Source organism: Dromaius novaehollandiae, chromosome 16, assembly GCF_036370855.1.
Source record: "Dromaius novaehollandiae isolate bDroNov1 chromosome 16, bDroNov1.hap1, whole genome shotgun sequence".
Lineage (NCBI taxonomy): Eukaryota > Metazoa > Chordata > Aves > Casuariiformes > Dromaiidae > Dromaius > Dromaius novaehollandiae.
The window spans coordinates 10,404,224-10,427,304 of NC_088113.1; the positions used below are offsets into that span (position 1 = coordinate 10,404,224).

The following is a 23,081-nucleotide window of genomic DNA, read 5'->3' on the forward strand; positions in this document are numbered from 1 at the left end:
CCACCTCCAGCCTGCCTTCAGGCCTAGGTGTGGGGAGTGGCCTGAGACCTGCAGGGCCAGGGGGCCCGGCCGGTCCCTCCGTGCGCGGGCTCAGCAGCAATGGGATGCCACGGCTCCCACGGGCCTGGCAGATCTGCTGGAGATGCGGTGTCTTTGATGAGCTCCACGCACAAAGGCGGAAGAGCTGGGCAGCTTTCCGAAACGTGAGTGTTTCTTCAGGCAAGGAGGGGGAGTTCAGAGCTCTGGCGAAGCTCCAGGGAGGTCCCAGCTCCACAGACTATGTGCAAACAACAGCAGCCAGACCAGGTCCTGACGTCCTGAAGGTCTCCCCTACTGCAGAGAGAGATGAACATCTTCTCAGTCGTGAATTCAAGCTTTGCCTTTTGATTTCGTCTGGATGAGGGAGGAGCTGAGTTTCAGAGATGCTCGAGTGCTTTGCTGGACCCCTGCCAGGTGCTGAGCACGTTTCAAAGAGTTGCCTTGGTCCGTCCTGGCCCAGCACTGCCTCTCCCCGGGGGGATGGAGCCTCACTGCGGACGGTCTCACCAGGCGGACAGGCAAACTGTGCTCCCAGCAACTCCCACCCCGCAGAGCCCCACGAAACTCGTTGCTTCCTCCTGCGGCAGGCAGGCCTCCTGCTCCAGCCCGCAGGCCAGCTGGCTCCTGTGTTCCTATAAAGCTTTAAAAGAAGCCAGACGACTCATGATTGAAAGCATTAAGTGTTTATTTGCACTTTAGACATATTTACGCTGTCTGAAAGCTAGCCGCCGCTCCCTCTGTGGCACGGCGAAGGTGGGTCGGCGCGAGCAGCAGCTGGCAGTGAGAAACATGGGGCTTCGTGCCAAAGAGCACAGGGTTCATGCGCTGGCACTTTCCCAGTATTGTCTGGTCAAGTATTAAACATTATTAACAATTATTAAATGATTAACGATTATTAAGAATTACATTGCTCTTTTCACAAGAACTGAAATATTTGAGCTGTTAGTGGTGAGAACAGCAAGAGGAAAAAGGAAACCACCGCTTGGCAGCCTGTGCTTCCCCGGGAAGCGGAGACGCCCCATGGCCTTGGGAACAGCCCGCCCTGGAGACAGCGCAGACCCTACCCTTGCGGTCTAACCGTTCCCTCACAAGTCTTCAAACCCGCGTTGCCTCTCTTCCGGCAAGGCTGGGAGGATGACTGTAAAACAAGTATCGTTTAAGGTGTGCAGAGAATCTATTTGTATCTTAAAAAAAAGAGCATTTGCCATCTACGATGGCAAACAAACGAGGATATCTGACTCTCTTTGGGTCAGCGGATGTCTTCATCCACCCCTTGAGCAGTGATTTCAGAAGTGCAGGAGTGTATGATGACCATTTCTGAATACTCACTAGGATAAGCCTGAAACTCATGGCTGCTTTGTAAACTGGGCTTCCCACCCATGGCTTAACAGACACGGTCGAAAACATCAAACTTCTAACTCCAAGCACCTGGTCATTTTTATGAAATTATCAGGAGAGATTTGCACCAAGTTTAGCATGCAGTCAGACTTGCTAGGCACGGGCCTGATATGCACACACGCAGCCGTCGTGAATCTAGGTTTGTGCATGCACAGCCACAAGCAACACTGCGCACAAAGGCCCCATCATGGACCTCTCACCGCACTCTCACAGCTACAAGCCTATTTAAAAAGAAAAATCTTTGCCACGTTTTCAGATACTGTAGGGTCAAACTTTTCACGCAATGAGTCAGCTGCAAAGGGATCATTAGTGGCCACAAATTTAATGATTAATGGCCACAGATTTAATCCTTTGATCCACAACTATTAGTAGGCCAGCTGTGGTCAGGTTAACACACACACACGTCAGGTGTGTATTTGCACGTCTAGCTTCTAATAATGCCAGGCTAGGTGCAAGAGTAATATGCAGCCACCCACCTGAAGATTTGGAAAATCTCCTGAGATTTGCCTGTTGAAACTGGTGGTTCAGGCTTCTGCAGTCCTCTCCTTACAGAACACCAGCCTCCGGAAACTTTAAAATGCCTTTTTGTTGTTGTCTGCTATGTGCTTTTCCGGAAGGGAGTGAGTAAAGCTAAAATACTTTTTTCTTCTGCAAAAGAGGGGAGCAATAGAGGCTAACACAGGTCCTGAAGCAGCTCAGTCACCCAGGAACAACTTACACAGGGACTGGCACAGCTTAGTCATATATTTAAAATCTGATGTTTTTATGAACATTTCCATTTCCAAAGCACTTCCCCCTAAAATGTGCCCTTACAGTGCTCCTGCGAGGTAGGTAGTTAATTCCCTTTGCCTCGCTTTAGGAGAGAGTCCTGTCTTAAATCCACATCTGGAGCTGGGTAACTCAGAGCTCCTCAGAAACCTGCTGCTCACAGTGAATGATGTTGATTTTCTTCTCGTCCGTCTGCTGGCTGGCTTCGCTCCTGAAGAGAGAGCGCAGAGAGTGGCTGGCCCTTTGCCGGAGGGTCCTCACATGGGACATGCAGTCTTCGCTGGTCATTATGTAGAGCAGGGGGTTCAAGGCACTGTTCAAGCTGGCCAGGCCGCGGGTGACCTGGTAGGAAATGTAAATGTTCTGTAAAGTCCACGTGCAGGACCCTTGCAGTTGCCACTTCCGAGATAACAAGTTGAGGTTTCTGAATATGTGATAGGGGAGGAAGCAGAGTGAGAAGAGGACCATCACTACTATCACCAGCCTGATGCTTCTCCTCCGCAGGCTGGGGTCCACGGTGTCGTTCCTGCAGAGCACCACGACCACATGGCCATAGCATCCGATGATGATGAGGAAGGGGATGACGAAGCCAGTCACAGTGATGGCTGCGGTGTACGGCAAGTAAATGCCCAGGTTCTTGTTGTCTGTCGTGTCGTGGCACCGCTTCCCTGTGTGGTCCATTTTGCTGAAGGCGAAATCAGGAGCTACCTGCGCGACGACCCACACCCAGACCATCACGCTGAGCCACAGGGAAGAGGTCAGAGCCTGGCACCTGCCCCGCGTCTTCATCGGGTGCACGATGCCCAGGTACCGGTGGACGCTGATGCAGGTGAGGAAGCCGATGCTGGCGTAGAGGTTGAGGTGGAAGAGGCCCCGGGTGAGGCGGCACCAGGCGCTGCCGAAGAGCCACACTCTGCCCTGCAGGTAGTAGCTCACCAGGAAGGGCAGCGTGCTGACGTACAGCAGGTCGGCCAGGCCCAGGTTGCCCACCAGCAGGCTCAGGGCGCCGCGGGCGCTCCGCCGCCGCCCGGCGCACAGCTGCCACAGGCCCAGCCCGTTCCCCAGCAGCCCCAGCGGGATCACCGCCAAGTAGACGGCGGGCAAGTAGCGGTGCGCGAAGGCCACGTCCACGGGGCACGCCGCCCCGCTGCCGTTGCCGGGCTGCGAAGCCCAGGCCGGAGCACCCTCCGCGGCCATGGGGCCGGGGCAGCGGGGGCTCGGCCCGGGGAAGCGGGGGGGCAGCGGCGGCTTCTCCGGGCCCCGCGCTGCGGCCGCCCCCGCTCGGGCCGGGCGGCGCTGTCCGCGCGGCGGTGCTTGCGGCGGTGCTGGCGGCGGCGGCGGCGTCCCGGGGCGCGGAGCCGCGGAGCGGTGCGCGGCAGCGGCGGCGCCCCGGGGTGGCGGTGCCCGGAGGAAGCGGAGCCCGGGAGCGCGGTGCCCCGGTGCCCGGAGCCGCGGAGCGGTGCCCTGGAGCGCGGAGCCCGGGGCTGCGATGCCCGGAGCCGCAGCGGTGCCCGGCGTGGCGGTGCCCGGGACGGCGCTGGCGGCGGCGGTGCCGGGGGCGGCGGTGCCCGCAGCGCCGCGCCCCGGGCGGGGAGGGCACGACGGGGGAGGGGGGACGGGCCGCGCCCGGCCGCTTCCTCGCGAACCGGCAGCGCCGCGCCGCGCCCGGCCCCCGCCCCGCCGCGCCCTCCCCGCCCGGGGCCCCGGCGCGGGTCGCAGCCTCCCGCGGGGTCTCGTGTTGTCCCCGGGTATTTGGGGGAGGCTCTGGCGAGGGCCGTGCCAGCGGGCAGCGGGCGCTGGGTGCCTAGTGCCTGCCGCTGCTCGGCGCCTGCCGCCAGCCCCCTGCAGCTGTTTCCGAGCTGGCGCCAGGGCCGCGGCGATATCTGACTCCACGGTGCCTGGCAGGAGCGGGAGGGAGGGGGCAGGGAAGGACGCAAGAGGGTGACTCTGTATGGGGCTGCCTGGAGGGGTGGGAGACGTCTCACGAAGGGGTCCAAAGCACCAGCTTTTAGCTTGTTCCCCATTGCTTTGGTCCGTCCTGTTTCAGGCGAGGAGACACCCCGTCCCTAGAGAACGGAGGCGACCAGCTGGGAAAATCACACCAGGTGAACGGGCTCTCATTTTTCCACTCCCAGCACCTCTTCTCCTCGTCCCAGCGCTGTGCTATGCTGTGCGGCAGCAGAGCCCAGAAACGCGCTTGAAAGAAGGAGCACGAGCAAAGCCCTGGATCAGCAGCCCTCAGAAAGGCTCCTGCCGAACGCCCTGGCCCTGCTCCCACAGCCAGCCCTCGCCGGGGGCTGCGTCAGCACGCGCGGGCGTGCACGGCTGTCCGGCCTCGGCGCAGGCGGCAGGGAGCCCTGCCCCATGCCAAGCGGCTGCACCTGCTTTACAGCACGCAGCAACAGCCTGCCACTGCTGCCTACCTTTACACATCGCCCCAAAACACCGACGAAAGCTCTCTTCCGCCTCCTCCCCTGTGAGATTTTGACAGGAAACGCAAGAAAGTCTGTGACTTTCTATCCTGCCTTTGGTGTTGCTGGGGACGTCACACAGGAGATGCCAGATATTGCAAGGGTGGGTCAAGAGTTGAAACCAGCAACCTCAAAGACGACCCCAAGTTTCCCAGCCCTGAGGAAGGTGAGCTCCCGTTTTCAGCTGCGAAAGGTGCTGCAGCACAAACACTGCCAGGGATAACGATTGCTGGAAACAAGAGAACGGAGGCCAGCAACCAGGAGACAGAGAGAGTTTAGCCGGATGAGTCACAGGGAAAGGACCTTAGCAAAACAACTTCAGGTGCTGGGCTGGGCTCAGGAAGGGCCATGGCACCTGGTTTCCTAGAATTGAATGTAGGGCAACGCGTGGGAAGAGTGTGCTGCCTCAGGGCGGGGTTTCCGCACCGCGTCCCAACCAGCCATCCCGACAGCCAAACATCGCTGCTGGACCGTGCTCGGGCTCCGGGGCGCCAGGGCGCAGCTGGGACACTGGATGGTCTTGGTTGCTTATTGTGGGTATCTGTGCGTTGACTCCAAAAAGTGTGTGCTAGAGCAGATAAATTCCAGGAAAAGGTCTATGTTATTTCTTGACTATGCAATAAAATTTAACTGCTACAAGCTTGCCCCTGAGAGGAGAAGCTTAAAAGTCATTTCCATGGGATGGGAGAGGGACAAAGTTTTCCTGCCCTTGGAGGTTTGCAGAGGCGCTGGTGGGACTGCAGTCCTCCGGCAGCGCAGGCAGAGGAGGGGTCGATGGGGAGGGACGCACCGTCTGGGAGAGCAGTGCTCTGTCCCGCACAGGCTGTGCCCCCCTCGCCTCCACACTCGTAGGCTCCAGGAGCGGCGTGCTGCTCGTGCAGCCTGGTGTGGGGCCGGCGCTCGCGGAGTGGCTTTACGGAGGCGAGAGGAGCGAGCCGGGATGGGTCCCTCTCACCCCCAGAGCATCGGCCCCTGGGGAAACTGAGGCAGGGATTGCAGCTGGCCAAGGGGACTGCTGTAACCCTGGGCGGGATCACAGGCTGGGCCGGACCGCGGCGCCACGGTAGCATCAGACTCCGCACCGGGGCGGCTGGTTTTCAGGCAGCCGATTCAGGGCTGCTCACCAGCAGCAAACACGTGTTTTTATCTGCTTTTATTTTACGGAGCACTGCACTTCAGTGCTCGGGGAGGTTCCTGGAAATACTGAGCATCGATGAGGGGCTCGCCTCGCCCTTTCTCAGCAATGCCAGCTCCATGCGTTTGAAAACCATCAATCACAAGAACGGCTTGACACAAAGGAAACCCGGAGATACGGGATTTACGCATGTGGTAGCTCACGGTTTCTCTTTTCACGGCAGCCAGGGCACAGCTATTACGTGTGCTCGCTCTGAGACGAGAGTGACCTATTGCTCACCGGTGGCTGGGGACCTGGGCTGTTAAACGCATGTGCCACTAGAATGGTCTTCTGTTTTTTAAGCTTTATAGGTAACTATAATCCTGTTTGAATAACCGTATATTTATCTGACATCTACTGCCCCAAAACAGCAGGTGGAAACCAGGACCCGCAACATCCGATGCTGCAGTAAACATGGTTCTCAAATAAGCACTTTTCCAGAGAAACTGGGCTTTAGAGGGAATAGCGAATATTGTGAGACTCTCAGTCAAATCGCAAGAGTATGACTTTTTCCAGCAAAAAAGGAAACTATAGCAAGGAGGTATGTTAAGTCATTTCTGTTTGAGATAAGAATTTCATGTTTCCACTTGAAAAACCCTGACCTGCTGATTTTTATCCTCAGACAGAGATGGTTGGGCAGCATTTGATAAGGGGCCGCGAGCCCTCGTAGCACTCTCCCTGCCAGGAAATCCCCGAGCGCTGGCGGATGGGTCCCAACGTGCTGAGAGGAGGACTGGCTGAAAAGCAGGATTTTTCAGTTCCCAGAACATGTCTTATCCATGTCAGCAGACAATTGCTGTGGTTTTAAAGTGGTGATTTAAAGTGGTGGTTTAACATAAGCCTTATGTCACTGGTTTTTTGTCATTTCCATTGCAGAGGTTAAAAAAAAAAAAAGCCAGAGAAGTGGCAGGCCGGGCCACGCTCATTCCGTAGTTTGCTGCCTGCCAGAGGTTCACAGAGTCCTTGCTATCAAGCTGAATTAATAATTTGTATACGGGCAGCGTACCAGATCATCACTGCAAATAATGCTCTTTGTAAACAGCGCTTCACTGCATGAGCAGCCGGCCTCCCTTCTTCTTTTGAGGAGGTGGCGGAAAACCACCACCGCCGTTGGTGTTATTTCCGACCCGGGCTGCGCAGCCAGGATGCACCTGCACGGCCCCGCGCCCGGCGCTCCCCACCCTCCCCGCAGCGAGCCGGGAAACGCGCCCCGTCGCCGCTGCTCGGGCCCTGCGGGGGAACTGATGGAGGCCACAGCGACAGAAGAGCAAGGGGCCGAATTTAATCCAGGTTTAATAATGTTTTCAGTAGTTTAATTCCCTCTGTTTTTGTCTTACTCAGTTTTGAGCTGCCTGAGTCGCAGCTGCGTCCAGGTGGTTGAGCACCGGGTCGTGGCTGGCTGCCGGCAGCCGAGCTCGCCGCCCGCAGCAGGGCTCCGGCGGTGACCCCCACGGCAGGTCCCCCCTCGGGGCACGCCGAGACAAGCTCCACACCTAGGTGAGCACATTCTTATTTTCCATGAATACGAACCTAAAATGTTCAGCTCTCACCTGGACATGTAACCTAAAACGTTGCTCTGTTCGGGTTGCCCTTCTCATCCAGCCGCGGGAAGCGTGTAGCCTCTGCACATTTAAACAGAGGCCATTAGAGGGCATTTAGACTTCATTTTTGAATAACCCGAAAGGATTATCGCGGTGAGAAAATAAAAGCAGAGCTGTAGAGTAGCTCTCCTGGGCTGCTCTTGCCTAGCTGGAGTGGCTCCAGGCTGTCGGGAGACAGCCCCAACTCATCTTTGCAATTTGTTTTCTCTTTTATTGCCTTTGTTTTGGCCTTAGCTTTTAGGGTTTGTGCTTGGATATTAGGTGGTATGTCTGGTGCTGCGGAGCGCTGTCTCCTGTGTCTGAGTTCCTCGCTCGCCGAAGCCCTGCCAAACCACCAGCGCTTTGGAAAGAAGGAGGCCAGGCGGAGCAGGAAGGTTTGTGTTTATTCTGGAGAGATGCGGGGAAGGTGAATTGGAGCTGCCATGAGGAGGACGCCTCTGCCGATGCCCAGAAACGCGGCCGTTTGTTTGCTGGGCGGGTATTGTGGGATAACTGAGTGTGTGCGAACTGTGGAGCTGTGCAACCCGAAGTGGAGATAACCTGTGGTGCGAGGCCCGTCCTGCCCGCTCCGTCCCTGGTGGGTCGGGCAGAGCGGGTCCCGCGAGGGATCTGGTCTACCTGATGCTTGAGGCGGTCTCTCTCAGCCCCCGCGTAGCCACAGAGCAGAGCTGTGCGCGTGGCACGCGGCGGAGGAACGGCATCACCTGGCCCGCTCTAAAACCCCGCCAGTCCCAGCACCCATCCTGCGAAGGAGCAATTCCCAGTTTCTCGGGTGGGTTCCTGCTCGGAGGCAGGAATTTCCCCATTTCCCCAGACCTTTGCACGAGGCCGTGCCGCACGATGTCCCCTGGGGAGCCCAGGTTGCCGTCTCGCTTCTCAGGAGGAGCGGGCACAGCCCAGATGGTGAAAACAGGGCAGGATGCATCCCTGGCCTGGCTTGATGTCCCCCCAGAGAAACCTGGAAGCAGCTGCAGGATGGTGCCCGGTTTGGGGCTGGACCTGCTGCCGGGGGACCTGAGGGAGCTGTGTGTGCGGGTGGCCACCCTGCCCACACTTCAGCTGGCAGGCTGGTCCCCAGGGCACCGGCCACTCGAGAGTCCCTCCTGGTGTGGCCAGGACCACAGGGGAGAGCTGGCCCAGCCACCTCCCCACTGCTTCCTCCCTGTCCTCTTCTGCAAAGGGCTTTCCCAAAGCCTTGGCCTGGGAATCGCCCTAACCACAAAGCATCGCCGCAGTGGCCGTGTTGCAGTAACAGCCCCGAGCTGCGATACGGGCGCGCTGCTGCTGCACGGGCCGGGCCTCGGGGACGCTTTCCTCGCCGGCCAGCAGCCCTGCCTAGGGGAACCGGGGTGCACACGAGGGGGCAGGTGCCGGATGAACGAGGCCTTAGTCTCGACTCTCCACCCTCCTGTGCAGCCAAGGTCCATCCGTTCTTCCCTAGTTTCCCAGGGGATGTGTCCTCCACCTCCACCAAAACCACAGTGCCGGGGGCTTGTGTCAGACTCTTTGCCGGGACGAGGCGTTGGCTCCAGGCTGCGGACGGGGTGAGCACGGCTACAGGCGACCTCCTCTTCCCCTCTGGAAGGGCAGAGCAGACGGTGACACGGAGATGGGAGTGCTGCAGGCTGTGGCACTGCAGAAGGGCTCGGGGGATGTCACCCAGGTTTACGGGAGCAGGGGCAAGTGGTCGCGCAAGCACCTGGCCCAGGAAAGCTCTTGCAGCTCAGGAGCAAGGCAACTTTGCACTGTGTCCACACTAGGTCTGAACCAGGCTAATTAAAGTAGTGGAAAAGCCCTGCTGCTCGGGTGCACCCAGGAGCCATAAACACATGCCCTGTTGCAGGGGCACATTGAGCCAACCTGTGGGGCTCAGGGCCACATGGTTCCCATCGGTGCTCTTGGATTCCGACATCCAGAGATCCCCAAATTCAGGTCTGCACCTGCCATCAATAGCTGGGGTATGTTTCCCAAGTGCAGTTTCAGGAGATGGGTTTTTCTGACCCTGAGATGTGGTTACTTCATGGCTGGGGAGGGGAGAAGGGTGATGAGGTGTCCACGGGCACCTGGGGGATCCCACAGCTCTCGTGTTGGCTGGAATTTCCCTCTCTGTCCAACGCATTGCCCAGAAGTGTCAGAGCCACCGAAGGCCTCACTCACCACAGGGGATGCTCCCGGCGGAGCCTGGCAGGGCCTGACCACGCACAGCCGTCTCTGCGTCTCCAGCCGGCAGTAGCGGTTCTGGTTGGACACGCGGGTGGAGAAGCCCATGCCGCAGGTGGCTGAGCAGGCGCTCCACGCCGTGCTCCACTCCTCGCAGGGGAAGGGGAGCGCCAGCCCTGGGGCCCGGGGCACTGCGCGGGAAGAGAGGAGGAAAGGGGGGCTGGAGCCAGGCACGGCGCGCCCGGGATGGGTGCTGCAGGCCCAGCCGGGCCCAGGCTCGAGAAGCAGGTCGTGAATGTCTGAGGGTGGGTGGGAAGCCCTCACCAGCTGCGCAAGGAGGCATCTCCTGCTGATGCTCACGGCCTGGGCGCAGGGGGAAGGGGCCGCGCCAGAGCCCCGCAGGAGCACCCCGGCCGTGTGCCTGGCTGCACGTTACCTGCCGCGGCGTCCTGGAGCAGCGGCCGCTCCCGGGGCTCGCAGATCCACTCCTGGCAGCACTTCCCCGGGACGTCCACGCGCCGCGGGTAGGGGCAGTCCGGGGTGGGCAGGCGGACGTCCTCCTGGCACAGTGGGACGCAGGTGACACCTCCATCCAGGCAGTGGCACTGGAGCTTGCAGCTGGGCTGGAAAGCCTCCCCGTCTTGATAGACCCGGCCATTCACTTCGCAGCCCTCCTCGTTGTCTTCAACTGCAAGCAACAGCCGGGGACAAAGTTAGGGACAAAGTGCTGGTGAGGTGTGGGTGTCCGAGGGGACCAAGGCGCCTGGAGGGCTCCCATGTGGCCGGCACCAAGGGGGAGCTGCCACTTCCACCTACGCAAGCTGCCGCCTCCTGCCTTGCTCCATCTCCAGTCTGGGTAGAGTCTGGCCACGGCTCTCCTGGCCGCAGAGGAGCCTCAGGTGTGACATCTGACAGCCGATGGGCTCCAAGGGCTCCCAAGGGACCAGGGTTTATTGCTCCTGCCCTACAGCAGCCATGCGTGTCATCCACCCTCCTCCCCTTCCTTAGCCTCCCTCCTAATCTCTTCACGATTTTCCAATCGGGAAAATTGGAAACCCCAGCGCGAGCAGGGCGGGAGCTGGCCGGAGCCGCAGCGCAGCCCCCGGGCCGGGCTGCACGTGCGTCAGCTCTGCCGCCGCTGCTCTCAGGGCCGCAACCGCCCCCTGACGCGGTCCGGTTGCCTGGAGCCGGGGCCGCAGTGGAGGCGCGGGCCGGGCCGGGCCGGGGGAGCACCCCGGGGCCGCGGCGGGCGGCGGTGCTCACAGTTGCAGGTTCCCGCCGTGCCCGCGCGCGCCGCGCTGTAGTCGCAGACGAGGCCCTGGCTCTGGTCGCACACGGCGAGGAGGTCGCAGGGCTCGCCCAGGCGCCGCGCGCAGATCTTGCAGCAGCCGCAGCCGTCCAGGACGAGGGGGGACCCGCGGGGGCAGCGGGGGGGGGCCCAGGGGCAGTAGCATGGTCTCTGGCACAGCTGGGCACACACCTGCGGAGGCAAAACCATCACTGTCACCGGCGGCTAACAGCTGCTATTTTGCTGCGACTGCCAGCGGGGTGAAAGCCAGCTGCCCCAAAGCCTGCTGCTGCGGCCGCGGGATGCAGCTTCATGCAGGAGCATGTGCACGGTGAGGGTGCAGCTCCTGCCCAGCACCTCTGCTCTCAGGAGAGGTATTAATAGCTCCGATTTGTGCCAAGAATTAGAGTGATGTCTATGCAATGGGAGGACTGAAGCCAGGTAAGTCTCACTGCTTTCCTTTTTGGTCCAGATGCCTCCTGCTCTGGGCTCTCCCTGGCTGCAGCATCCTCCGCCCGGTCTGGCCAGCTGGGCAAGGAGCACTTCGACTGGCACATTTGCAAACACTGGAAGCTAAATATTCCCTCCCAGTCAGACTAATTACTTCAGCAGGTCTGTGCCCCGTGGCTGCTTTGCCAGGGCTGAGCCCTGCAGGAGTTCACCAGGCAGGTAGATATTTATAGCCGCCACTCGTTCTGCATGCCCAATTACCCTGGGCACAAACAGCTTTTGCAGGCAGCACTTTTAGCCTCGTCATGTCATATCTGACAGGGACCATTGATAGAGCTGTTGCCTATAGAGACTAAATTCACATGCTTTGGATCTATGTGCTGTAAGTGAATTCTTTGCCGGTACTGGACTGACAGCCAGTGTACGTATAATACGGACTGCAGCAGACTGGCTCTGGGTGCCCCCACTCCCAACTGGCAGGACTGCTGCTCCGGGCCATGTACACCTTGCTTGCAGCAGGTCCAACACATGAAATTTAGAGAGCAATTCAGCAAACATGCAACCAAAAAATTCAGTCTCATGCTGATCCAGACAAGGGTGTCTCTGCTGAGACTGCCAAGAGATCAATGGACTCAGCTGGACCACGTGGGTTTTGGTTACCATCTTTCTTTCTTAAGTCTCTTCCATTAGCATCAACTCTGGTATGACCAGTAGGACAGAGAAGATGGATACTGGTATGCCATCTGTTTTCCTCATCTGCAGCAGTTCAGGTGGCCAGATTTTTTTTTAAATCTGCCTATAGAAATGTCAATACTAGTAATTGAAGATGAAATATATCCAAAATGGCCTGGAAAATCTGTGTCTTCTTATTTTATTAATGAATTGCCTAATTACCATGGCAAAAACCATAGTGAGAACCATGGTGGGGACTGAAGGACTATCTGTGGTGACAGTGGGCTGGAGATACAAGGCCATTGGTGGTTCTTCAGAAGTGCACTGAGCGCTCTCGGGGCAGCAGTCATTTCTCAGTTACATCTTACCCAGGCAGCCAACTCCTCTTTCCATCTTTCAGGAGGTTACTATTACAGATCGATGTTCTGGAAAGATTAGCCAGGTCAACTCCATTAATCCATTTCCCTCTGCTCCTTGCAACTACCTTGCCTTTAGATGACAATGTGTCTCCTATTAGGGATCTTAACTGTCTAGGAAGAGTCAAACAGACACGAAGCATCCATGATGACCCTGCTTGCAGAACGTCTAACCTGGGGATTCAAGCAGCAATTAAAAGAACTTGCAACTGAGATACCCCAAAGTTTTCAGCTTTCCTGTTCTGTGCACAGGGAACTCCTTTATGCAGAGTCCAGGAGGAAAAAGTTACTAGGACAACCCAAATCCTGTAGGAGGCATCAGATTTACATGAGCATCACAGGGGGGGAAACTGAGTAATCTTGAGGCTGGTGCTAGCTGCTTGGCCCCCTGCCTCGAGACTCGAGCCCAGAGTAAGGAATCTGCAGAAGGAGCTGTGCACGCCGTCGCTGCTGCTCGCGGGGACGCATACCACCTCCCCCGGTGCAGGAGAGCTCCCGGGAAGGGGCAAGCAAACAGAGCACATTGCTGTCATTCCTGCATGCTCCGTGGATGCACACAACAGGCACGCCTGGCCCATGAACGTTAGGACCCTGCTGCTTAATAGAAAGTGTCTCTGTCTGGCATTACTCTGCCTCTGTGAGACTGCATAAATACAGCCCCTCTGCCAGCAGGCGTTAGTCACTGGGCGAAGGGCTCTGGGCTGGCGTGTCGTGGTGCTGGAGTCCTCCCTGAGCCTCCTTTTGCGAGAATCAGACGCTTCCCTCACTAGAGCTAAAGGCACCCCAGGACCCCAGCTCCCTTACCTTGGAAAGGGTGCAGAGAAGGGAGAAGAAGAGAAGCTGCCTCTCCAGCTGGAGCCCCATGCTGCGCTCGCTGCCGACGCTTCAGCACATCACCCCCCAGGCAGTTTGGAGGCAGCAGCCTGCCTGCAGGTTTTAAAGCCCTGAGTAGGTCCTGCTGGTGTTTATACTCTCCCTGCTCTGATGTCACTCACAGGCTCCAGTATAAACATGAGTAGGTTTGGACAAGCCTCAAGATTTTCTTTTTTTTCTTTTCCAGCCCACATTCCAGCTAACATTTCCACTCCCCTCAAGGTGAGAATGTGCTATCCATGGAGACAGAAAGCAAAGAGAAGGGAGTCTCTCCCCTGGGGATCACGGGTGCAGGAGAGGGGGCTGCAAAGCCAGGCTGGCAGGGCCGAGCCTGGCACGTGGTCCTAGCCCAGACCGTGAGGGAAGGTCTATGCCTTGTCCTGCTGATCCAAGTCTGCCCAGACAGACCCAGTGTGTTTCTCCTGGGTTTCAGATAGCTCCTTTGCATGGTCCACGTGTCCCGGAGTTGGATGTTGAAAGCGATTTGCATTTTTCCACCTTGAAAGATTTACTCTATTCTCAGAGCTCCTGCCCGAGATTAAATCCCCTCCACGGGACAGGCTGTCCTGTGCTGGGACATTGCTACAACCAAGCAATAACAGGGAACCCACCCCTGTTTTTTATGCTAAGCCTAGTGTATGGAAGGAAAGCTCTGTGGGAGAGGTGTGTTTCCTCATGTTGTACAGAGCCCCTGAGCCAAAGGCGGGATCAGGTCCCTCTATGTTTAGGGAGACTGTGTGATTCGCTTTTGATTCCCAGGAGCTGTGGTTGCAGCAGCTTGCCAGGCCAGGTCTCCAGGCCTCCTAGGTGCATTGCCTTTCCTAGTTTCTCTGGCACATCAAGAGCAGGAAAGGGATTGGCTGCGGCTGTGGTAGCACCGCGGCATCCACAGTACTGCTTCAAACTGCTACTGCCCAGAGAGGCTCCTCTGGGGGTAGGTGCAGGTTTAGGTGCACAGCGTAGCGCATTGCCCAAGGGCCAGTGCATGTTGCAGCTAAGGCTGCAGGTCTGGCCCTTGCAGCAGCACTACTAACTTCACAGCTTGTAAACCCAAGTTCAGCTCCTGAAAAATTATGACTGGTTTAAGCAATCATGAGAATTTAAAATCTAACTTTGGGCGATAAAGAGCAAGTGCTTTGTATTTGCTCCTGTGCCTTCCTCTTTCAGTTTGCCCTTTGCAAGCTTTCCTCCCAGCTGCTGTGTCTGAGGAGTCAAGGCTGGCCCTCCAGAAAAAAAAAAGAAAATCTCAATTCCTCCAGTAAACTGAGTCCTTCCTCTAGGCCCCCAGCCCCCTGATCTTATCAGAAGATATAAGAAGGGGAATTTGTGAGCTCAGAGCTTGTAGGAAAGGCCTGAGCTCGCAGCAGGATGCACGCGTGCCCTGCAGCTCTCCCGTGCTCCTCTCCTGCGCCTCCATTGACTGAAGACGTGCTCCAGGAGCCAGGAATGTGTCTCCCCACTTTGGTCCAGGGGATGGATCTTGGCAGGCTGCACACACCAAGACTTTACCCTTGTCTCTCAGGCAGGCATGGTGAGAACTGCTCTGGGAATTACAAAATATATTGGCGAACACGTAGAAGAGGCTGAGTGCCATTTAAACAGGGCACCAACGTTATAAAGTTATACAATCATGAGTGATGCCCCATCCCTTCCTCCACCCACTTTTCCCTTCCTCTTCACTTTTTTCTGGCTGTAAAATGGGATCATTATGAAAAGGAAGGTGACAAATCCTTAGTCACTTGAACAGCAAAGCTAGATCTCAGCTTTTTGGTACATGAGCTCTCTGCAGCTTGAAATAGCTGCAGAGCCTGAAAGCAAATGCCTTCCAGAGCACAGCTGCTCTGCAAGACACGGAGCCACAGGAACAGAGGCAGCCAGGGAAGGAAGACAGACTTGGGCCTCTTCAGATACCAGAGCGATTCTGTGCTTTGGTTTCGCTTCGTTAGCTGTAATCAATTTGTTAATGAGACCACGGCAGCTTGTGAAAATATGCTGCTGCGACTTACCCTGGAGCTGGAATTTCCTCTCCCTGTGGGCGAGCACAAGTCTCCTGCCTCGTGGGGCGTGAAGGTGCGCCTGCCGCGGCTGCACGTCTTCCCCAGGTGCGTCCGCACTGGCAGCGTTGCGGGTCACGCTGGAGGCACGCGCGCCAGGCGTTTCTCCATCCTCACAAGCAGACGGGTCCAGGCCCTACAGACAGATGTTCACAAGCCAAGAGGGTCAACGCAAAGGGCTGGAGCCGCAGCTCGTGCTGCAGTTTTCTCCTCTCTTTCCAAGAGCTGGTGAAGCCGTGATGCATCCTTGCCTGCTGGGGTGTTTCAGTCGCTGAGGCTTAGCCAGACTTTCCGTAGGCAGCTGCGGTGCCTGTATCAGCAACTGCTTGAGAGGAGCCAAAGCACCAATCCAGCCTTGCCTCCGGGGGAGGGTGGTTTAATTAATTATTTGAGGCTCCTGTTTATTAGGGAATCCTGATTAACAGGCATGCCTCTGCTCTCTCATTAGAAATCAGGTTATAGTGGTGCTAAGGGAAATAAAACCCTCTGTCCCCTTCTGTTGATGGTGTTGAGAGCAGCTCCTTGGTGCATGGACAGGTGGATGTGTGAGGCCTCTGCCCCATCCTGAGCCCCGTGGGGTGGTGGGACCCCAGGCCCAACACAGCCCCAGCCCTGGGGCTGCCCATCGCCCCATGGGCACAACACTGGGGCTTAGCTGCTCCCCACTCTGTCTGCCTTGTCCTCACTAATGCTGAGCTCACTGGGGTAAGGACTTGTGCAGCACCTCGTGCAACTGGGTCCTGGTCCTGGCTGGGTCCATGCAGCCCCTTCGCCGGGGAGCAGGTTGCATCTCCAAGAGCCCCGTGGGCAGGACGGGAGGATGCCAGGCGTTAGGAGGAGGAAAAGCATCTTCGAGCGATACTCTGGCACACGGTAAGCTTGCAATCTGAGTGTCCCGGGGGGCTGTCACTGGGGCTGGGATGTCAGCAGCCAACCCAGGGCACAACCTGTCTTATTCCTCCTGCAGTTCTGTCCTGCCGTGGGTCCAGGGCCATCGCCAAGCCCACTCACAGAGCCTGCAATCCCTGCTGCTGGCCATGGCAGCAAGCCCCAGGGACAGACGTGCTGCTTAGGGAGGGCGAATATCCCCCCTCACTGCAGGCTGGGTAGAGAGGGGAACCGTCGGCATCATCCCTGACATCACCAAAATGATGTCACCATGTGAACATGATGTCACTGCAACAGAGCAGTGTTGTTGGTGTGATGCAATGTCGCTGTGACACTGCTGTGATGATACGACATCACCAGGAACCAGCATTGCTCCGGCTAGTGACAGAGGGCTGCAATGTTAAGGAAAACAGCAAGGCCTGACGGAGGCCAAAACCACAAGCCCGAGCACAGCCAGCTGCCCATACTTCAGATTTTATCAGAGCTGTTTACGGAGGAAGTGTCCTCGGCGGTATCGGCTCCGGCCTCATGAGGCTTCCTGGCTGCCCAAGGAGCCGTCCCCGTTTCTAAACAGCCCTCGGCAGACGTTCCCCCAGAAAGGGCATACCTGTGGCTGGTTCCCGCTCAGGGTGGTGGGCCACCTCTTGGCTCGCCTCCCTGTCCCCGGCCAGCCAGGTATCCCCACCTCGCCGGCACGCGAGCCCTGTCCTGCTCCCCTCCGCCTTCCCGAAGCTGGGTCCCTCCTCCAGCACCTCCTCTGCCCACCCTCCGCCTGGGCCACCCCGTTAGGCGGGGGGTTAGGTGCAACCTGAGCAAAGGACACGTCTCCTGGGACATGCAGGTAGTCCCTGGCCAGGGAAGCGTTTGAAGGCTCTGAGAGGAGATCAAACACGTCCAGTGGGAAGAGGAGAGATTCTTTGGGCAGGGCCCAGCAGTGAGCATGCGGTAAGAGCATGGAGGGTCTGCCTGACCTCAGGGACCTGCTGCCTTTGAAAACAAATTTTGCAAATGCCCAGGAGCCTGGGAGATGAGGCAATTCTGTGCCCAGCAGAGGCAAGTGAGATGCGGGCACAGGAGACCCTGTGATGCTCGGGACCCTTTCCTGCCTGTACAGGAGGTCAGGCCAGGAGTGGACCAGTGTGACAGGGAGGAAAGTGCTTGCCCTGAGCTCCAGCACCTGCAGTCCAGGCTGAAACCCCTCCTGGGTGTGAACCTGAGTGTCCAGTGCTGCCAGATCTCATGGATACAGACCTGCCTAATGAGATGGAAAATGGAGAGGCAGCAGCATTGCAAACACAGAGCCGCGGTGTCAGCAGATGGCTCTGGGCATCTGGCGCGTGTGCCGTAACCTCTGCAGGCTACCGGCCTGCCGAGCAGAGGAGCGGACCAGGAGCGCTCTGCGAGGGCAGGAGCCAGTGCAAAGCAGCAGGAAAGGGCAGTAGTTTAGGGATAGCTCTGCTCAAAGCCCTTCGGTGGCCTGACCCAGGTTAGGTACCACCCACCAGTGAGTACCAACAGTGCTGCCTTCGGGGATCGATGGCACTACTGCTCGGATGTCACGATGCTGCCCATAATTACCCCAGCGGGACTTGCTCTGCTCTTCTCTCTCTTTCCACTCCCCAGTTAATTGGAGCTCACTGGGGACCATAATTGATTTGCAAGGGACTTTACAGTGCAAGATGCAAAGGGCATTTAATCTTTCTCACATTTCTGGAGTACAGGAGGAAGTATTAAACTTGCTCTTCTTTGCTGTGGCCAGTTCCAGGCTCACAATCCAGCACACCAGGAAACCCCATTGCAGGAAAACATGGCACGCTCTGAATCGCTGCCAGCTCACACGACGACAAGTCCCTGTGAGCCATCTCATAGTCTGTGTCCCCTGCCAAAGCCTAGACCATGCGTGGAGCTTCAGGGGCCAGTTCGGCCACCACGTGCCCCAAGCAGCCATGAGGAAGGGACGCCACCAGCGCAGGGATGCTGAGCTGCGCTGTCCCCGACAGCCCAGCCTGCACCGCTGGCCCCACGGCAGTGACTCTGTCCAGGCTTTACACTAACGGAGCAGGGCAGAGCCTGGGCATGGGGCCATGTGCTGATGATTTTGGGGAGACTTTTTCTTCCAAGCCTTGGTGAGATTCAGGAGCCCCCAAAAGATGTTAACCTTGCTCCTGCCCATGCTGCTCCTGGCCCAAGAAAGGACAGAAGCTCTTCCTGAGCACCGGGAAATATCTTGGTTTGCGGAAGTCTTAGCCCATCCCCTGGCAAGTCATCTTTCTCCTCTATTTCCAGGATGGAAACAGGATGGTTTCCCCAGGAAGCCTCTGGCCCTAGCGATGGCCAACCCAGCCCAGCCGAAATGCTTCTGGTATCCAAGAAGTCCATCGTGATGGTTCCTCCACTGATGAGGAGGCTTTTCTGTGAGTGGCCTAGGCCTGAGACTTGCCTTCGTCCAGCTCTTGGGGTCCTGCACACCCACCGCAGGTGGGTGGCAGCGAGCCTTTGGCAGAGGTATCCGTGGCTGGGAACTGCATGTCCCTGTGCTGGAGGATCAGACGCAGCTGGGCAAGGGGCTGCACGGAGGGAAAGAGTGGAGGGCCTCGCCAAGTGATACAGCTCTCGCACAGGTTTTGATTTATGAAGCAGCCTGAGAGGAGTACTTTAGCAGTTTATTTTGTAAATAAGCAGTTATAGCCCTTCCCCTCTGGAGCACATACCCCATATGTGTTCTGTACCATACGTGTGATTTTATAGCTAATAATTAAATCCATATGTTGTGCTCTGAAGTTTCCATGGTATTATTGTCAGTTTTTGGGGGGGGTTTTTTGTGGTCAGTTGTGCAAGAAAATAGTTGATACAGGGATCTGAATACATCTCCTTTGAGTTAGCTGCTGGCAAGCTCTGCTGTTTCTATAGAAATGAAAGAACTGACCCAACGGATTTATCTTTTTAGACAAATGTTTTTTTATTCATGTTAGTGCCATTTAACATGTCATCATGAATAACACTGCAAATGTCATATTTGTTGCACCCTGCTCAGCTGAAATTGCATCCATCTGTGATGGATAAAGACTATATTCTGCCTTGATCCTCTTACTTTCTTTATTCCATGTTTTGTGTTGAACATCCTCATTAGAGCTGGCTGAAGTCAGACCAAGGTCTGGATGTCCATCTCTCTGCCCCGGGGATCACCTGGACTGTCCTAGGAAGGTCTCCTGAGTCCTTGCTGGGTCTGTTCCTCTTTGTGTAAACAGTGAAATTGCTATGGGTCTAGGGTGAGACCACCTCCTTATTTCAGGGAATAGGACGTTCCCTCTGCTTCTGGGAGCTCTTGGCTCAGATCCCTGCTCCAGGGGAGCAGGGCTGCTCGTGAAGAGTGGACAGCACTGATGAGAAAGCTGGATGGACACCCAACTTGGAAAAGCCAAGAGCCAGGAGACGAAAAGGAGAAGTCTCAGGCCTCCCTCAGCTGCTTCAGGGTGGCTGCTGGCTCTTTTTCATAAGACTTTTGGAAACGTCCTGGCTTTGTCATGGAGTTGAACAGGGGAACTTTGAAATACCTATGTTTTTGGCAGGGTGGGAAAGTTGTTTCAAATCCTATCCCACTTTGAACTGCAGAGCCGAGAGGTGATTATATTTCCATCTTCCATTTCCATCCTTGTCTGGCCATCTTTGGTCCCTCTGGTTCTTCCGCTTTGAGAGCAGAGTCAGGTTCGGAGGATGGGCCACACTGAGGGATTAGGGCTGGGCCAGGGAATCTTTTACCTTTAGGTCACTGCTTCCAACCCAGGCCCAAGCTAGGAGAGACTAAAAGTATTTACCATCTGGTGACTGTCCAAGTGACTTGTGAGAAAAGAATTCAGGGCTGCCGTCCAGTTTCGGATGGTCAGGCACTACATCATAAAACCTCAGTTTCATCTGGGACCAGTTGACCCCTCCAAATTCCCAGCCTCCGCAAAGAGGCCAAAGAGTGAGTGAACAACAGCAATGAATTGCCATCTCCCACTGAGAAAGGGGCTTCCAGACCCGGGCTGGTGCATGGAGATGGGATGGTGAGAGCACTGCCCTGCTGATCATGCTCAAAACTAGAGTCTTCGCCATTTTTCCAGTACTTTAAGTAGATTCTATTTTAAAAAAGTACTGAAAAATGGGTTTCTGTGCTTGTGACCAATTCTGTTCTCAAATTCTAAAATAGCCAAGAGGAAGGAGCTGAGAGATTACACGGGGGAGCAAACAGATGATCATAACTGAGAAAGGCTTGCTTAGCCAGAGCTATAGCAAGATTTCTTAATTCAAACGGAGGGCCTTATGATTATTACAGTATATCCATATATCAGCTATTATGAAAGGACCACCCTTATTTTAATAGACATATCAAACCCTGGGCAGTAATTCTGTGTGATTTTTTGCTGAAGTCCAGACAAGAGCAATTCATAATTGTCCCCACAACTTAAACATCCAGATAATCCAAAGAATAAGAATTTTGTAAAACAAAGCTTGGAAACTTAGCCAGACGAATCTTCCCATTATTGTTTGGAAAACAGTGTCAGAAATCATCAAGTATCAGACATTATGATCCTCTGAGAGTTTATTTTTGGTACCAAACATCATCAAAGATGAACTGCTTTTAAAAATCTCACTCGAAATTTTGTCTTTCAGACAAGATATAAAACCCAGATCCTGACCTTGGGAGGTTACTGACAGGCCCTTAGTGTTTTCCATGGAGCTGCATGGTTAACTCATGTTTCCTGATCAAATTGCTCATTCTGTCTGACTATCTCTGTTTTTCTTGTGGTTTCAGGCTAAAATAGCCCGTGTTTTTCCTTCAGCCCTTGTCCTGATGGAGCGTGCTGTGTTCTCAAGCAGCCGCCACGTCCCTTGCAGCACCGAACGCGCTGCAGACTCAGGCACGCGCTGAGGCAGGGCGGCGATGCCTCGAGGTCCGGCCAAGCTCGCCTCTTCATTGCAGCCTGTTCTGCTTCAGAAAGGGAGGGATCAGGCGATTTCTGCGTCGCTTCCAGCCCCCGTTCCCATCGCGCTCCTCGAGGACCCAAGAGCGGTGCACAGGGCGCGGGCGCTATTCTGCGGCCGTTTCCTTTGCTGCTAGACGTTGGCCGAGCTCTGCCCGCTCCCAGCTGCACAGCCGCCACGGCCGGGGCCGGTGACGTTTGGGGTGGCCGAGGGCGAGCCTGCTCCCCACTGCGGCGGCCCCGGCCCCCCGCCACGGCTCGCCCTTGCCCCCCGGCCCGGCCCAGCCAGGAAAGACCCGAAGACCGAAGCCTTTTGCGTGTGCGTGCGTGGGATCCGGCTGAGAGCAGCAGACCTCTCGGCCTCGCTGGGTTATGAAAGCGGCGATGTCGCCCGGAAAGTATGCAGCAGCGAGCTGCCCGCCGAGGGGGCGAGGGGAGGGGGCCGGCGCCCGCTCGAACATGACTCAGGGTCAGGGGGAAATTATTTCTGGTGAACGTAATTACCTCGGCTCCAGCGCTGATCAATACGAGGAGCTGAAATGCTCGTAAAGCGGCCGGGAATGCGAGCTATGCGGGATGATTTGTAAAAGGTGTTTGGCTCGGCGTGGCCGGCGGCTGCAGGCTGCCGTGGCCAGGGGGACGCGGGGCGGCGGGAGCGCGGCTGCCGGTGTCCCCCCGCCCCAGCCGGCCGCCCCCGTGGCGGGGGCGAGGGCCTCCCGCGGCTCCCACGCCCCGTCGGAAGCAGCCGGGCTGCTCGGCCGGTGCTCTGCCTGCGGATGGGGAGCCGGGCACCACGAGCCTGGACCCCCACCGCCACGGTCCCCCGCCGCCGTGGTCCCTCTGGCTGTGGCCCCCGGCAGGGTGACGGGCAGTGATGCTCTCCCGCTCCCATTTCGTGGGATCCCCTTGGCTCGCAGCCCTGCAAGCCCGGCCCCTTCGCCAGGGTCTCCCAGCTGGCGGGAGACCCCGGGAGTGTCCGCCGAGCCACCTCCAGCCGCCGAGCAGGGCTGCGGTGCAAGGTCTGCGACTGCCTGGACAGCCGCTCCGATCCCTGCAGCCCCGAGCAGAAAACAGCAGGAGCTCCTGCAGGGATCTTCCTGGGAAGAGGCCCGGCAGCCTGGCTCGCGGCGGAGGCGAAGCGCGACTGCCAGTGGGCAGCGTCTGCCCTCGGCAGCACCTTCCCATGGGGCAGCTCCTCCTGCAGACCAGGGTCTAGGAAGGGAAACGTAGCCTGGAAACTCAGACGGTCGGCAAGGACCAACATCTCTCCCAGCTCTGGCTGAGGCCAGTGAAGGACAACCATCCGTCACAGCTACGGCCAAGGCAGAGACTCCCTTCGTCCGGGGACAGTGGTGTGCGTGGTGGGTGTTCAGGTCTTGCTAGTGACCCGGCTGGAGGGCATGTTTTAAATGTGCCTTTGGCTGCCGTGCACGCTCTTCTCGCTGCATTTCCTAGGGTATATCTAGCGCTTGCCTGGGGCGTGGGGCTGCCCAAGCCACATGGAGAAATCCTGGTCTCCCTGTGCTGTGATTTTGCTGGAAACCACACACCGCGCGGTGTGGTCAGGGCCATTTCCCCAGCTGCTGGCTGCTCTCTTTACCGCCACAAGCTGACCACATTCAGACCCTGGGTCTCCTTCCATCGCCCGGTCCTGCTGAGATGTGGTCTGCCGCCCCTGCAGACGAAGCCGCTCCGCTGGCCTGCCACCCCGAGAACATGCTCCGCAATCCCTGTGTGAGCATTGAACACAAACACGCTGCAAGCCGCAGTCCCCGCGTGCGAGGCACTGAGCCGAGAGCTGTCAAAGCACAGGGGAGCTCCTCGGTGCTGCCCGGGCGAAACCGAGCCAGCCCGGCACTCACAGG

General features: G+C 57.2%; 2 protein-coding genes across 2 annotated transcripts; both read right to left on the bottom strand.

The window, feature by feature from the left end:
- Positions 1 to 706: 706 nt before the first annotated feature.
- LOC112979066 (P2Y purinoceptor 1-like) lies at positions 707 to 3,612 on the bottom strand. The gene has a single exon (XM_026092959.2). The coding sequence runs from the start codon at positions 3,400 to 3,402 to the stop codon at positions 2,338 to 2,340; it is 1,065 nt and encodes a 354-aa protein (XP_025948744.2). The 5' UTR covers positions 3,403 to 3,612; the 3' UTR covers positions 707 to 2,337.
- A 4,203-nt stretch (positions 3,613 to 7,815) lies between these two features.
- On the bottom strand, positions 7,816 to 13,432 carry CCN5 (cellular communication network factor 5). Its single transcript, XM_026092954.2, has 5 exons — positions 13,242 to 13,432; positions 10,875 to 11,091; positions 10,048 to 10,299; positions 9,609 to 9,802; positions 7,816 to 9,029 (listed from the first exon to the last, which is right to left on the bottom strand). The coding sequence occupies exons 1-5, from the start codon at positions 13,299 to 13,301 to the stop codon at positions 9,006 to 9,008; spliced, it is 747 nt and encodes a 248-aa protein (XP_025948739.1). The 5' UTR covers positions 13,302 to 13,432; the 3' UTR covers positions 7,816 to 9,005.
- Positions 13,433 to 23,081: the final 9,649 nt, after the last annotated feature.